The sequence below is a fragment of the Sorex fumeus genome, unplaced genomic scaffold (genome assembly GCF_029834395.1).
Source record: "Sorex fumeus unplaced genomic scaffold, SorFum_2.1 ptg000063l, whole genome shotgun sequence".
Taxonomy (NCBI): Eukaryota; Metazoa; Chordata; class Mammalia; order Eulipotyphla; family Soricidae; genus Sorex; species Sorex fumeus.
Window position 1 is genome coordinate 78,053,008 of NW_026606120.1, and position 13,943 is coordinate 78,066,950.

General features: G+C 51.9%; 1 protein-coding gene and 1 pseudogene across 1 annotated transcript in view; both read left to right on the forward strand.

Annotated features, from left to right (window-relative positions):
- Positions 1-13,943, forward strand: part of NMT1 (N-myristoyltransferase 1) — a 36,906-nt gene that overhangs the window by 15,679 nt on the left and 7,284 nt on the right. Inside the window, exons 3-7 of the mRNA XM_056126718.1 lie at positions 6,144-6,252; positions 9,634-9,778; positions 11,772-11,890; positions 12,569-12,660; positions 13,191-13,307. Of these exons, the coding sequence (XP_055982693.1) occupies positions 6,144-6,252; positions 9,634-9,778; positions 11,772-11,890; positions 12,569-12,660; positions 13,191-13,307 (582 nt within the window). The remainder of the gene's footprint in view (positions 1-6,143; positions 6,253-9,633; positions 9,779-11,771; positions 11,891-12,568; positions 12,661-13,190; positions 13,308-13,943) is intronic.
- LOC130036339 (uncharacterized) lies at positions 8,382-8,492 on the forward strand (annotated as a pseudogene).

A 13,943-nucleotide genomic window follows, 5' to 3' on the forward strand; every position in this document is an offset into this window, starting at 1 on the left:
AGTTGATGAGTGGGAGCACATGTCCAGCATGAGTGGCCCTGGCACCCACCTTACCTGCGAGGGGCCCCTGTATTAAGAAGAGAAAACAGAGCCAGCAGGAGAGTTCAGGGGACTGAGCATGTTATCTGCATACGAGGGGCCCAGATTCGATTCCTGGCACTGCATGCCTGGCACTGCATGGTCCCCTGAGCACCGTCAGAATGGCCCCAGAGGACCAGGCATAACCCAAAACCAGAAAAGGAACAAGAACTAGCATGCAGCCAAGCGCGTCCCACAAAAATGAGGTCCTTGAGGCGCGGAGCGGCCTGAAGTTTCTTAGTGATTCTGCGCATTTGTGAATCATGGTGTTTGACGCTTTCTTTCTGGTGGGGACATTCCTGGTTATATGGGGGACCATCAGTGCTATTCCCAGTAGTTTGGGAACAGACTTGGGCCTACAGAGGAGTGCTCTCCCACGAGTACCACATCCGACACACGTGTGCGGCTTTTCCTTATTTCTGTTTTTATTTTTGGCTTTTGGGCTACAAGCAGCTATGCCCAGTGATTACTCTTGGCCCTGCACTCAAACCCGGGTTGTCCTCACACAAGGCAAAGGCCCTACCCACTGCCCTATCTCCCCAGCCCCTCCTCACTTTCTTTTTTTTCTTTTTGGGTCATACCCGGTGATGCACAGGGGTTACTCCTGGCTTTGCACTCAGGAATTACCCCTGGTGGTGCTCAGGGGACCATATGAGATGCCTGGGATTGAACCGGGGTCGGCCACATGCAAGGCAAACACCTTACCCTCTGTGCTATAGCTTCAGCCCCCCTCCTCACATTTTTTTAAAAAAAACTTTTATAAAGTAGTTCACAATATTTGATTACATTTAATATTCAAACACCAATCCCACGACCATTACACCTTCCCACCACCATATGTCGGGTGTTTCTACCCCGAACCCCAGTCCGTGCCCCAAAGCAGAACTGAAATAATATATTTTGTATTGTTTGTTATGAAAAACAGCTGAAAATGCTACAAAAATGCATCCTTAGAGGAAGGAGTGTGAGGTTGTTGTATTTCACCCAGGGACCATTAGGCCCTTCTATAAGAGATCACTCACATGTTGTTAAAGGTTGACATGTTTTTTTATCCTCACATTTTTAGTTTGTTTTTTCCCATGGTATTTAAAAAGGATTGGGGTGGGGGGCTGGTGCTATAGTAAGGCAGGTAGTGTGTTTGCCTTGTATGCAACTGACACCCAGCACCCCATATCAGGAATCACTCCTGCCCGAGCACTCCATCAGGAGTGATTCCTGAGTGCAGAGCCAGGAATAACCCCAGAGCATCTGTGGGGTGTGACCCCAAGACAAAAATTATTTTTCACAGCGAATCACATTACGGAGCTCAGAGAGTTCATTCCATAAGTGAAGGGAGTAAGACTTGGTAGTTGGATCCAAAGTGGAACTGCAGCTTGTTTTTATATTTTACTTCTTTGGGGTTTTGGGGCTTGGGCCACACCTGGTGGTGCTCAGAGGTGCTTCCTGGTTCTGTGCTTGGAAGTGACCCTTGCTGGTCTCTCAGGGGACCACATGTGGTACTCCGTATTTGAACCAAGGTTGCCACTGCCAAAGCCACATGCAGGGCAAGTGCCTTCTGACTCTGCCCTTATTATTTATCTGGTTTTGGTTTGGGGGTTGCTCCTGACAGTGCTCAGGCTGCCATGTGGTGTGGGGAGTCAAATATCTTGTGTGTGTGTGTGTGTGTGTGTGTGTGTGTGTGAGAGAGAGAGAGAGAGACGGGGGGGGGGGGGTTGCCATTAGAGATGCAGGCGGGGGGGGGGTGGATGGAGGGGAAACTGGGGACAATAGTGCTGGGAAATGTGCTGGTGGAGGGATGGGTGTTGGAACACCGTATGACTGAAACCTAATCATAAACAGCTTTGTAAGGGTCTATCTCACAGTGATTCAGTTTTTTTTTTTAAAAAGACTCATTTCGTTTTTTCTCACACAAGGACGTTCTCTACTCAGCCACAGCCTTCACTCAGCAGTGCCATTCGTTCTTTTTCCCCCTCTTAATTTTTGTTTCAGGGTTCTATCCTGCAGTGCTCAGGGCTGCTCCTGGCTCGGGATTCAGGGGTCCACCTGGGCATCCGGCATACAGAGCACATACTCCTGTCTTTTGAGCTTCTCTTTGTCCCCAGCAAATTGTTTTTGAAGCCTTATGATGCAGCGCATAATTCTGAGAGTGAAGAGAATATCTCTGAAATAGAAAACCACATAGAGTTGGCATAGGCCGCAGATGGGTCTGTGTGTGATAATAAAATGAGTCACTGAGTGGAAAAAGTTATCTTTATGCCATGAATTTCATTGTGGTTCCTGGTTGGATTTGTTTGTGGTTGGGATTGGGGGTGGGGGGGTTGGCCTTTTTTTGGTTTGTTTTTGTTTGTTTTTTAATTGAATCACGAGATACAGTTACAAAGTTGTTTGTGCTTGGGTTTTAGTCATAGAATGTTCCAACACCCATTACTTCACGAGTACTTTTCCTGTCACCAATGTCCCCAGTTTTTCTCCCATCATCTCCCAACCCTCCAGCCTGCCTCTGTGGCAGGCACTGTTCTTTTCTCTTTCCTTTTGGACATCAGGGTTTGCAGTTCAGGGTTTGCAGTACAGATACTGAAAGGTTATCACGTATATCCTTTTACCTACTTTCAGCACTCAGTTCTTGTCCAGAGTGATCATTTCCAACTGTTATTGTCATATGGTCCCTTCTCTATCCTGTCTACCTTCTGCCTCCCACGTACTTGTGGCAAGCTTTTGTTTTCGCTTGTCATGTTTTTAGGGGCTTTGCTGACCCGCTGGCCATCTGGTTTTAAGGAGTTCACCTTGGGCTGGAATGATAGTACTGCAGGCAGGGCGTTTGCATGCACGTGACCAACCTGGGTTTGATCCCTGGCATTCCATATGGTCCCCAGAGGGGGGAAAAAAAAGGAATTTGCCTTATTTCCACATTCATTTCCAAATTTATCTCTCAAATTGATTTCTTTTTATTTTTTCCCCCTTTTTGGGCCACAGCTAGTAGTGCTTAGGGGTTACTCCTGGAATTTCTCCTGGTGGTGCTTGGGGACCATATGGGATGCCAGGAATCGAACCCAGGTCGACTACATGCCACATGCAACGGCCAGTGCCCTCCTCACTGTCCTATAGTTCTGGCCCCCCAATCTGTTTCTCTTTCATGGCTTCCCACGTATGTCCCGTGACTATAATGCTTAGCAGTTGTCTGGCCTTCAGACCTTACATGGGGACTGAGTGACCTCCAGCCTGACTCACCAGCTCTCTTGAGCATGCGTCATGTCTTTCTGCATTGGGCCTGGGAGAGGCATAGATTGGCTTATCCCAGGGTGGGGGTGGGAGGGGTGCGCGGATACTCCGAGTGGCATGGAGGGTGGCAGCCGGGCGAGAGCACGGCCTTGGTAGCGTCCAGGGTTAGAAGTTTCGGTCTCTAGGTTCTCGGCCGCACAGAGCAGGCACTTGGAAAACCACCTTTGCAGGAGTTAGTGTGGCTGCTGGGTTCAGGTAGTCTTGTTGGAAGGCCCCAGGGCAGAGTCTGGCTGAGGCCACCTCTTCAGGATGTGAGCACTGGGGGGGACGGGCGCTAGGTCTGAGGACCGTCTACAGCCAGTAGTAGCATCCCGCAGTGACAGGTGACTTCTGCAGAGTGTAGTTTGGTGGGTGATGATAGTAGAATAACCTCAGATATTTTTTGCTGTTTTTTTTTGTTTGGTTGGTTTTTTTGCTTTTGGGTCACACCCAGCAATGCTCAGGGGTTACTCGTGGCTCTGGTAATGCCATCTGGGATACCGGGGATCAAACCTGGGCCAGCCGCATGCAAGGCAAATGCCCTATCCACTGTACTATCACTCCGGCCCACCCCAGGTATTTAAGACCACAAACATGTTCTAAATTTTAATGTAAAGGTTCAATGATCTTGACCTTAATGGTAGCACTGTAGCACTGTCCTCCCATTGTTCATTGATTTGCTTGAGCAGGCTCAGTAATGTCTCCATTGTGAGACTTGTTACTGTGTTTGGCATATCGAATATGTCATGAGTAGCTTGCCAGGCTTTGCAGTGCGGGCAAGACACTCTCGGTAGCTTGCTGGGCTCTCTGAGAGGGGCGGAGGAATCGAACCTGGGTCGGCCTGCCACATGCAGGGCAAATGGCCTACCACTGTACTATCGCTCCAGCCCACCTTAATGATATGAAAATTTTTTGTTGTTGGTGTTTTGGTTTGGGGAACTACATCCTCTAGTGCTCAGGAGACCCTGTGGTGCCGGAGCTCAAACGGACCTCATGTGCAGGACTCGTGCTCTAACCCCTCCACCTTCTCCCTGGCCCTGGAAAATATGGTTTATACTGTTGAAATTCTTTGGTGACTGATAGAGTGTGCAGTTGAAAACAGTACATTGGGTGTGGCCGATGTGTGGGTTAGGGCCCCTAGATTCTCAGGTTACTGTCCTGATTTGACCTTTTTTGAAATTTTTGCTCGTCTTGTTTTGGTGCTACTCGGGGTCACTCTAGGCTACCAAGGTCACTTCTGGTGACCCTCAGAGGACCATGTGGGTGGGTGGGGGAATCAAACCCAGGCCTCCCGAATGCATGGTATGCCCTCCCGGAGAAGGCATTTGCCTGGCACATTAGCTGGTCCATGTTCATTCAAGGAATGACCCTTGAGTGCAATGTCAGGCAGGAGTAAGCCCTGAGCACTGCTGGGTGTGGCCCCCAAGGGTTGAGGGGGGAGATAGCCCACTGCCCTTTCAGCCCTGTAATTTGATGCTTTGTTTTGTATTTGACCACACCCAGTGGTGCTCAGGATTTATTCCTGGCTCTGTGCTCAGGGATCACTTCTGGGCAGGGCACAGGGGACCATATGGGATGGATCAAACCCTGATTGGCTGCATGCCAGGCAAGTGCCCTGCCTGCTCTACTGTTTCCTCCAACTCTTTCTTAAAGTTACTAAAGATATACAGCAAACAGTCGTGGAGGCTGTTCAGTGTGGCCGGAAGCCTGGTTTGCCTTATCTGCAGCCTGTGCTGTGCAGCAAGAGGGGACTAGGGCGTCACAGTGGTCAGTGTCAGTCGTGCACATGCAGCTCCTGTGTCCTGCAGGGCAGGCGTCTGGGACTTCCTTGCCACCTGCCCAAGCTCCCTAGTGCCAGCTTTTTCCTGTGGTGCCATCTGAGCCTGCCGACTGCTGTCCCCTTCATAGATCCTGGTCCGGGGTGGTGTGGCTGAGATCACGGCAGCGTTAAGTTGTTCTGCTTCTCCATCCTTCCCCCGCTTTTCAGGATCGCCTGGTGTGTTAAATCCCAGTGCAAACCTAACAGCATCAGGAGGATTGGGTGCAAGCGTGGAAAGGTGTTCCAGGAGACGACGCTCCCCAGTGTCCTTTACAACCAGTGGCCCCTTGAGCGCAGAGCCAGGAATAAACCCTGAGCGTGGCTGGCCCCAAAACAAAACAAAATCACACTCAGTCGTCACGCTCTGGGCCATGGGCTGGGGCTGGAGCTCGTCAGTACAGCCGTGCTATGCCTCTAAGGCTCTGGGTTCCATCCCACCAGCACCTCCAAAAATACATTTATTTAAAAAAAAAAATGTCAAACGGCGGCCTCTCAGGAAGTGCGGGGATGAGCGCCTGCTTACAGCTCCCCCGTGGCTTTGGTGCCAGCACCTGGTCGGCGGAGGGAAGGAAGTGCTCAAATGAAAGCAAGTAGGATGGATATTCCGTGCCCGGGAGCTGGCTGGGTGCATGCTGGTGGCCTGCAGGGGCCCTGCCATTCCCCCTAGGCTGACAGAGGAAGGGCCGACTCCACAGAAAGCTCCTTGTCAGAGTAGCTCAAAACGTGATTTTTTTTTTTTTTGTCCATAGCACAGCGGGTAGGGCGTCTGCCTTGCACGCAGCCAACATGGCCGACCCGAGTTCGATTCCTCCGGCCCTCTCGGAGAGCCCGGCAAGCTACCGAGAGTATTCGATATGCCAGACACAGTAACAACAAAGTCTCCAATGGAGACGTTACTGGGCCCGCTCGAGCAAATCGATGATCAACGGGAGGGCCTCTACTTTGTCCAAAGAAAAAAGCCCACATCGCTGTTTCCTTTGTCTTGTAGTGGTTTGAGTCCAGCCAATGACACTGGAGCCAAAAAGAAGAAAAAGAAACAGAAGAAGAAGAAAGAAAAAGGCAGCGAGACGGATTCCTCCCAGGACCAGCCTGTGAAGGTAACCTGGGCCCCCGCTGTGTGTTTGGGACAGTGGGGGCAGGCGGCCAGGAGCAACTTAGCTTGACCATCTCTGCTGGTGTCACTTCAAGATGGAGGCGTTGGAGCTCTCCGCCGCCCTCTGCTGTCCTTGACCTAGGTGACGGAACTGCTGTGGCCCCTTAAAGGACACACATGGCAGGTCAGCCCCGGCTGCGAGCATGGCGCTGGCCGCGCACCCAGGTGCATGACCTGCATGTCGTGCCGTGCCCGGGGCCGTCAACTCACCGTCGAGGCGTCCCTGTGGCCTAGGCAGTGGTTCTCGGCAACCCCCACAGAGTCCACCTCCAAGCCCCTCTGGCAGAGAACCACTGGCCTGGCACTTACACCCTGGATGGACACACTGCTGTGAGCCCAAGGTCAGGGCAGGGTGGTTCTGCTCTGAAGCAGAGTGTTGAACCGGAAAAATCTTTCATTTCAGGGCAGGCCCCAGGTAAGGCTCGGAACTCCCCACTCCTGCAGTGGCTCGTGGCCTCCCTGGAGTCCCGTAGCCTCCCCAGAGTCCCATCTTTTCCTGCGTCCACACACCTGGCGCTGTGCCTTAGTGTTACATCATAATGTGGGGAGAAACGTGCCACCAATCAGGTCTGAGTGACAGGACAGCAGGTAGGGTGCTTGCCTAGCATGCAGCCGGTCTGGGTTCGGTCTTGGGCACCCCATTTGGTTCCCTGAACCCACCAGGAGTAACCCCTGAGCATCACTGGGCATAGCCCCAGAAACCAAAATAAAAGGCAAGTGCCACCAGCCCAAAGGGCTAGAATCAGAGTGATAATTTAGGAAATTGTGCATGCAGGAGCTCCAAGTTCCATCCTCAGCACCCCTGAGCACTGCTGGAAATGACCCCAAAACACATACAGCCTCTGCCTCACATTGTGGATTTTTGTTTGTCTAGGGGTTGGTGTTCGGTTGACTTCCGGACATAGGGGCAGAGGGAGGTTTGATCTATAGCCTCTAACAAAATGGTTCATTTTAAATTAGAAAATTTAAATAAAATGCTATTTAATTGTTCTCCCTTTTTCCTCATTATGACTTACGCAGCTCATCACTTGGAAAAATTCTCATTATATCTGATTTAGGAAGTTATGCACAGGGAACAAGTAGAAGAAAATCGACATCCCTCCTGGGGTAGGAGAGGCAGCTCACAGGCCGGAGCTCCTGCCATGCATGCAGGAGGCGCAGTTCCGAGCACTGCCAGGAGCAACCCCGAGCACAGAGCAGGGAACTCGTGCCCTGAGCACTGTTAGATGGAACCCCCAAAACAAAAACAAACTTAAAAATAAGATCACACTGGACCTGAGCAATAGTACAGCAGGGAAGGCACTTGCCTTGCATCTGGGGGGTTAGGGTTCTGTCCCTGACATCCCATATAGTTCCCTGAGCACTGCCAGGAGTGATTCCGGAGCGCAGAGCCAAAAAGCTAAAAAACAAATCACACTTGATCTTACCTCCTAGGAATAAACAGTTATTTAGTCTTCCTCACTTTCAAAACAAAAATGAAGAAAAAGGTGTAAGATTGATGTCAGAAAGACAGGGTCATACAAAGACTTGGGCCACCACAGGAGCCTGAACCCAGCACCACAGACAGGTCCCAAGCACACAGCCAGGTGGGCCCCTAAAATATAGAAAAGTCATAAAATTACTCTCTTACACCTGAGATAACACCCAAACGCCATAAAAGAAAAATGAATTTAAGAGTTTCCCATAAAAGTTAAAAGATGCAGGGGCTGGAGCAATAGCACAATGGGTAGGGTGTTTGCCTTGCACGCGGTCGACCGGGGTTCGATCCTCAGCAACCCATATGGTCCCCCGAGCACCGCCGGGAGTAATTCCTGAGTACAGAGCCAGGAGTAACCCCTGTGCATCGCTGGGTATGACCCAAAAAGAAGGGGAAAAAAAAGTTAAAAGATGCAGCCATGGACTAGAGCAATAGCACAACAGGTAGGGTATTTGCCTTGCCTTGCACACAGCCGACCTAGGTTCAATCCTGGCATATGGCCTCCCTGAGCACCACCAGGAGTAATTCCTGAGTGCAGGACAGGCATAACACCGAGCATCGCTGGATGTGACCCAAAAAGCAAAAAAAAAAAAAGATGCTGCTGTGTGAAATTCAGTTCCTGCCTCACCCCTGGTGCACCTGGTGCTGGTCCAAACAGCTGCCACGGCAGCGCTGGGTCTCAGGGATAAATTTGGTCACAGACACCCCGAAAACAAAAAGATAAAAAGCTGGGAAAACATGAGCAATACATGAATAAATTTAAATAATGCAAGCAGGTAGTTCACAAACAATATGATGTTCCCTCAGAATACAACAGCTGGGTAAACTCACAATGTTTTCAAAAAAACAATGTTTTTTTCTCCTACACAGACAGAGATTGAGATTTGATAAATATTTGGTTTGAGGGCCATACCAGCTGTGCTCAGGAATCACTCCTGACTTGGGGAGACCATCCTGGGTGCTGGGGATCAAACCCAAGTCAGCCCCATGCAAGCCAAGTGCCTCCAGGTTTGATAAATCTTACCATGAGGGACTTCAGAAACACTGTGTTCCCTGAGTTCATCGGTGTTTTTTTTTTTCTTAGCAAACAAGTCGTTAATATAATTTAATTTAAGGTGTTCATGTCCTTTGACCCATCAAAGCTCTCTCAGACTTCACAGGCTAAAGTACAGATCTCAGTAAACACAGATGTACAGGAAAGTCCGTTACAGTTTAGTTTGTAAAACTGGAGAACAAAACCTTCAAAATGCCTCTAGGGATATTGACTGAGTCTCCTGTGGATCTGTGGGGTGTCCCTGAGCGGCCAGCACAGACCCGGAGTGTCCCAGTCTCCTGAAGGGCTCCTGGGCGTTGTCTTTAGGGAAGAGCGTTTTGTAGGATTAACCCTTGAGGCCCAGTTTCAGGTTTTGAAAAGTGCGTGTGCATTTGGAAATTGCATGCAAAAAAACAAAAAGTCTGAATTTTTATGTGTCTCTCCTCACCCTTCTTACCTCTTCTGCTCTCAAAAGACAGCTACTGACGACGAGGATCTCGTCTGCGCTTCAGGGCTGGCAGGGTCTGACTTGTCCTGTAGTGTTCAGCATCTCTGCGTCATTTGAAAGTTCTCACCCAGCATGTGTTGCTTTTGCCATCAAACAGTGCAAAGCTAAAGCAGGGAGAAACTCCCAGCCACCGGAGGGCCCCTCCTCAGCATTTTCTGTGGTTCCCATGTACTCGGGGACCTGGGAATTCAGATATAGGAACCACTCCCTGTCCTTGGATTTTGTCCCATAACTCTTGAGCTTGTCATTAATGAGAAGGACCTGATGGCATAAAGACCCTTTCTCTTCCTGACGTTGTTTTGTTCAGATGAACTCTTTGCCCGCCGAGAGGATCCAGGAGATACAGAAGGCCATTGAATTGTTCTCAGTGGGGCAGGGACCCGCCAAAACCATGGAGGAGGCCAGCAAGCGAAGCTACCAGTTCTGGGATACACAGCCTGTCCCCAAATTAGGTATGTCTCCCCCCCCCCCCCCCCCCCCCGGGCTCAGGCATTGGTTTGAGCCGGTCACGGGTCTGAGGCTGAGTGTGTGAGGAGAGACAGATGAGGCGTGGGTTCACGGGTGGTTATTTTCAGAGGTTTCTGACCACTGTTCAGGGACCAAGTCTGTCCCAGGAGCCCGTGTTTGGCTGGCCCAGCTTCGCCTGGTATGCATCTCCGAGGAAGCCAAGCCCTGGCCCATGAGGAGCAGAGACAGGTACCAGAGGCCTGTCTCCCCAGAGATCGTGTCAAGAAGCCATCTGACTTACCTAGATACATGTTTCATGCTAGAGGGGCCCCAGTCTCTCAGCCAGTGCACACATATTTTTTTAAGGGGGCGCCCATACTTGGTAGTGCTTGAATGCTACTTCAGACTTTGTGCTAAAAGGACCCACACGCAGTGCCAGGGATACAGTTCGGTTGGCATCAGCCACACATAAAGCAGATGTCCTAGCTCTGTGCCTCTCTCTGACCCCCCACCCCCCACTGCGTGGGGTTTTTTTTTTTTTCCCTGTTTGTTTTGGGACTTTATCTCCTCTGCTCAGGGATCACGCCTGGCAGGGCTCAGGGCACCACCCGGGGTGCTGGGGATTGAACCCTGGTCAACTGTGTGCAAGGCGAGCACTTTATCCCCTTTCTCTCATCCTCTACTGCACGCTTTTAAATGCAAGGTAATCTGTTATTTTGGTTAGCAGTGATGGTTTAATACCTGGAATGTAGGTTTGCCCAACACTTCATTAAAAAAAAATGTAATGAGTGCTGGAGTGATGGCTCAGGGGGCTGAGAACATGGACCGAGTCTTGCCCATGGTGTCCCCACGAGTGGCCATGTACAGCGTGTGCTATGCGTGTATGAAAGAGCAAGTCAAAGAGCCAAGCCTGGTGGCATCCTCAGCTCTGCACACCAGTCATACTTGGGCCAAGAGTCTGGGAAGTGGAGGTCAGGGTGTGGCACTTGCCTTGCATAAGTGAGGTGCTGGGCTAGAACCCTGGCACTGCAAAAGCAAAACAAAGCAAGAGTAGGTCGCTTCATGCACTGAGGGCCTTAGCAAGGGCAACCCGCAGCATGGGGCCCTGTGGAAAGATCCATTCACAAAATGCACTACACATTGTGCATTTTTACATGTGTCTACGAATGAACTGTGATTAGAAGAGCAAAGTAATTCCCAGAACGAGAGTTACGTCATTGATTCAACTGGTTTTTCAGATGAGTCTGATCTGACTGCAGGTGGGGTTCAAGCTGTGTCTTCTGGGCACCCCCACCACCCCCACGGCACAGGCCTGCCCCAGGGTCCCTTCCCAGCAGGCCTGCCCCAAGGTCCTTTCCCAGCAGGCCTGCCCTTGCAGCAGCACTGTCAGGTTCGGTGGTTCCTTTCAGGACTCAGAGCCTGAGCGCATTGCCCCGGTGAACTGGACCCACACCCTGAATGCTGATACCGGCAGGGCCAAGATGGCACCTGGCGCCACAGGCCGTCTCCGGGTGCAAGAAGGGGTCAGCACACTGTTTGCCATTGGCACAAAGGCAGCCTTGTTGCCGCCTTATAAATCCATCTAGGTCAGTGGGCCTGAGCCAGGGCCATGACGGTCTCCTTTACCCGAACCAGGAGGCAAGAAGCCAAATGAGTCAAGATAAATGTTTGTCATTCAGTCACTGAAGGGGAGTGTAAAAGCGCCCCAGAAACCGGCCACCTTGGACACCAGAGATTGTTCTGAAGATTAGTCACACACTTGGCCACCAGTGCAGGACCCCAAGCGGGGTCGAGGGCAGGCAGCACCACTGCCAAGCACAGTGTCCCCAGCTGGATGGGAACACCAGCGTGGGTCGACTTTCCGGGTCTTGTTGTTATGGGGGGACCCGTGAGGGCAACTCGCACTTTGACGGTCTCAGCACCCGACAAGAGCCAGGCCTGGCCAGGGAGGTGGCCCGGGAGGCAGTGAGGAGGGCTCATGGCAGGCTCTTCTTCCAGGGGAGGTGGTGAACACGCACGGGCCGGTGGAGCCCGACAGAGACAACATCCGCCAGGAGCCCTATACCCTGCCCCAGGGCTTCACCTGGGATGCCCTGGACCTGGGCGACCGAGGCGTGGTGAGTGTGACCGGCGCTGGGGTGGGGCCAGGCAGGGCTGACCTCATGCTGCTGACTCTTGAAAGCCTCCTGTGCCCCCAACCCCCCCCCCGCCCCATAGTGGCCCGTCTTTCCTCCTGCACCTTCACGCAGTCTCTCAGCCACTCCGTTCCTGCCTCCATGGCATGCGGAATTTGGGCTGACCTCCTCAGTCCACCGCCTCCTGCTCTCTCAATGACCACTCTACCTCTTGCGTTTCCTGTGACCCCAAGTGTCCTCTGCCAGGCCTGGAGCTTTCAGGATTGAGAGATCAAAAGTAGCTTTTCATCCTTCTGAAACACAAAGAGCTTCCGGGTGTCACTTGCTCCCCCCACCCCACCCCCGCTGCCACACACACACACACACACACACACACACACACACACACACACCTGGCAGAGCACTAAGCCAGCGCCTTCTTTTTACACACACATGCACACACACACCATGGCAGAGCACTAAGCCAGCGCCTTGTTTCTGCACACACAGACACACAAACACACACCTGGCAGAGCGCTAATCCAGCACCTTGTTTCTACACACACACAGAGACACACACACACACCCTGGCAGAGCAGTAAGCCAGCACCTCAGCACCTTGTTTCTACACACACACACACACCCGGCAGAGCACTAAGCCAGCGCCTTGTTTCTCCACAGCTAAAAGAACTTTACACTCTCCTGAACGAGAACTATGTGGAAGACGATGACAACATGTTCCGATTCGACTATTCCCCCGAATTTCTTTTGTGGTGAGTTATTTGGGCTCTCTGACAGTTCTGGGTCCAGATGGGGCAGGACCACTCAGTGCAGGTTTCCGCGCTGAGGGAGACTGAGGCCACATCTGCTCTTGCACGGCGCCTCTGTGTAAGATAAGGAGGGGGGTGAGCTGCTAAGGTTTAAAAGAAGTTCCTGGGGCCAGAGAGAGAGTTCAGTGGTTTGGGCACCTGCTTTGCTCGCGCCTGGCCCAGTCGGTTCCCTGTACCATCTCCCCCCCCTCCCCCGCCCCAGTATTGCCAGGGGTAGTCCTGGAGGTCCAAGCATGGCTCAGCCCGAGCAGTACTACATCCTAGGGCCCCAGCACTGGGCTACTGGCCTGGTTGGCTGAGTAATGCCTGGAGTAGCCCCCACTAAACACAGCTTGGGAGACCCCCAGGTGTGGGGCTTTGCCCACAAGAGAATTCATCTGTTGCCTCAAGAGGTGAGGTCAGAACAAGACCCGACCGGGGAACTCTGAGCGCCGCACCTGCGGCCCCCACACAGCCCGCCCCCTCTCTCCTAGGGCGCTCCGGCCACCTGGCTGGCTCCCCCAGTGGCACTGCGGGGTTCGAGTGGTCTCAAGTCGGAAGCTGGTTGGGTTCATCAGCGCCATCCCTGCCAACATCCACATCTACGACACGTAAGCATCTGCTCAACCTGCCCTTCCATCCTGGGCACAGCGGGCAGAGGAAGGACACAGAGGGAGGAGTGGACACAGTGACCTGACCAAGAAGTTCCTGTCCCACCTGCCTGCTGGGCTGGGCCCACGCTGGGCAGGCACCTCCTGAACCTCCTGAACAGGACCATGCTGGGGCATGGAGTGCGGTGGTTGATGATTCCCAGATTCTTCGGTATTTTCTTTTCTTTTTTTTCTTTTTTTTTTTTTCTTTTTGGGTCACACCTGGCGTTGCACAGGGGTTACTCCTGGCTCTTCACTCAGGAATTACTCCTGGTGGTGCTCAGGGGACCATATGGGATGCTGGGAATCAAACCCGGGTTGGCCGCGTGCAAGGTAAACGCCCTACCCGCTGTGCTATTGCTCCAGCCCCTCTTCGGTAGTTTCAAGAGTGAAAATACTATAAATCTGGGCTAGAGCGATAGCATAGTGGGTAGGACACCTGCCTTGCACACAGCTGACCCAGATTCAATTCCCCGAACACCGCCAGGTGTGATCCCTGATCATAGAAACAGGAGTAAAACCCTGAGCACAGCCAGGTATGGCCCAAAAACTAAAAAAGAAAATACTGAAAATAAGTTTTTCCACACTCAGTTTGAA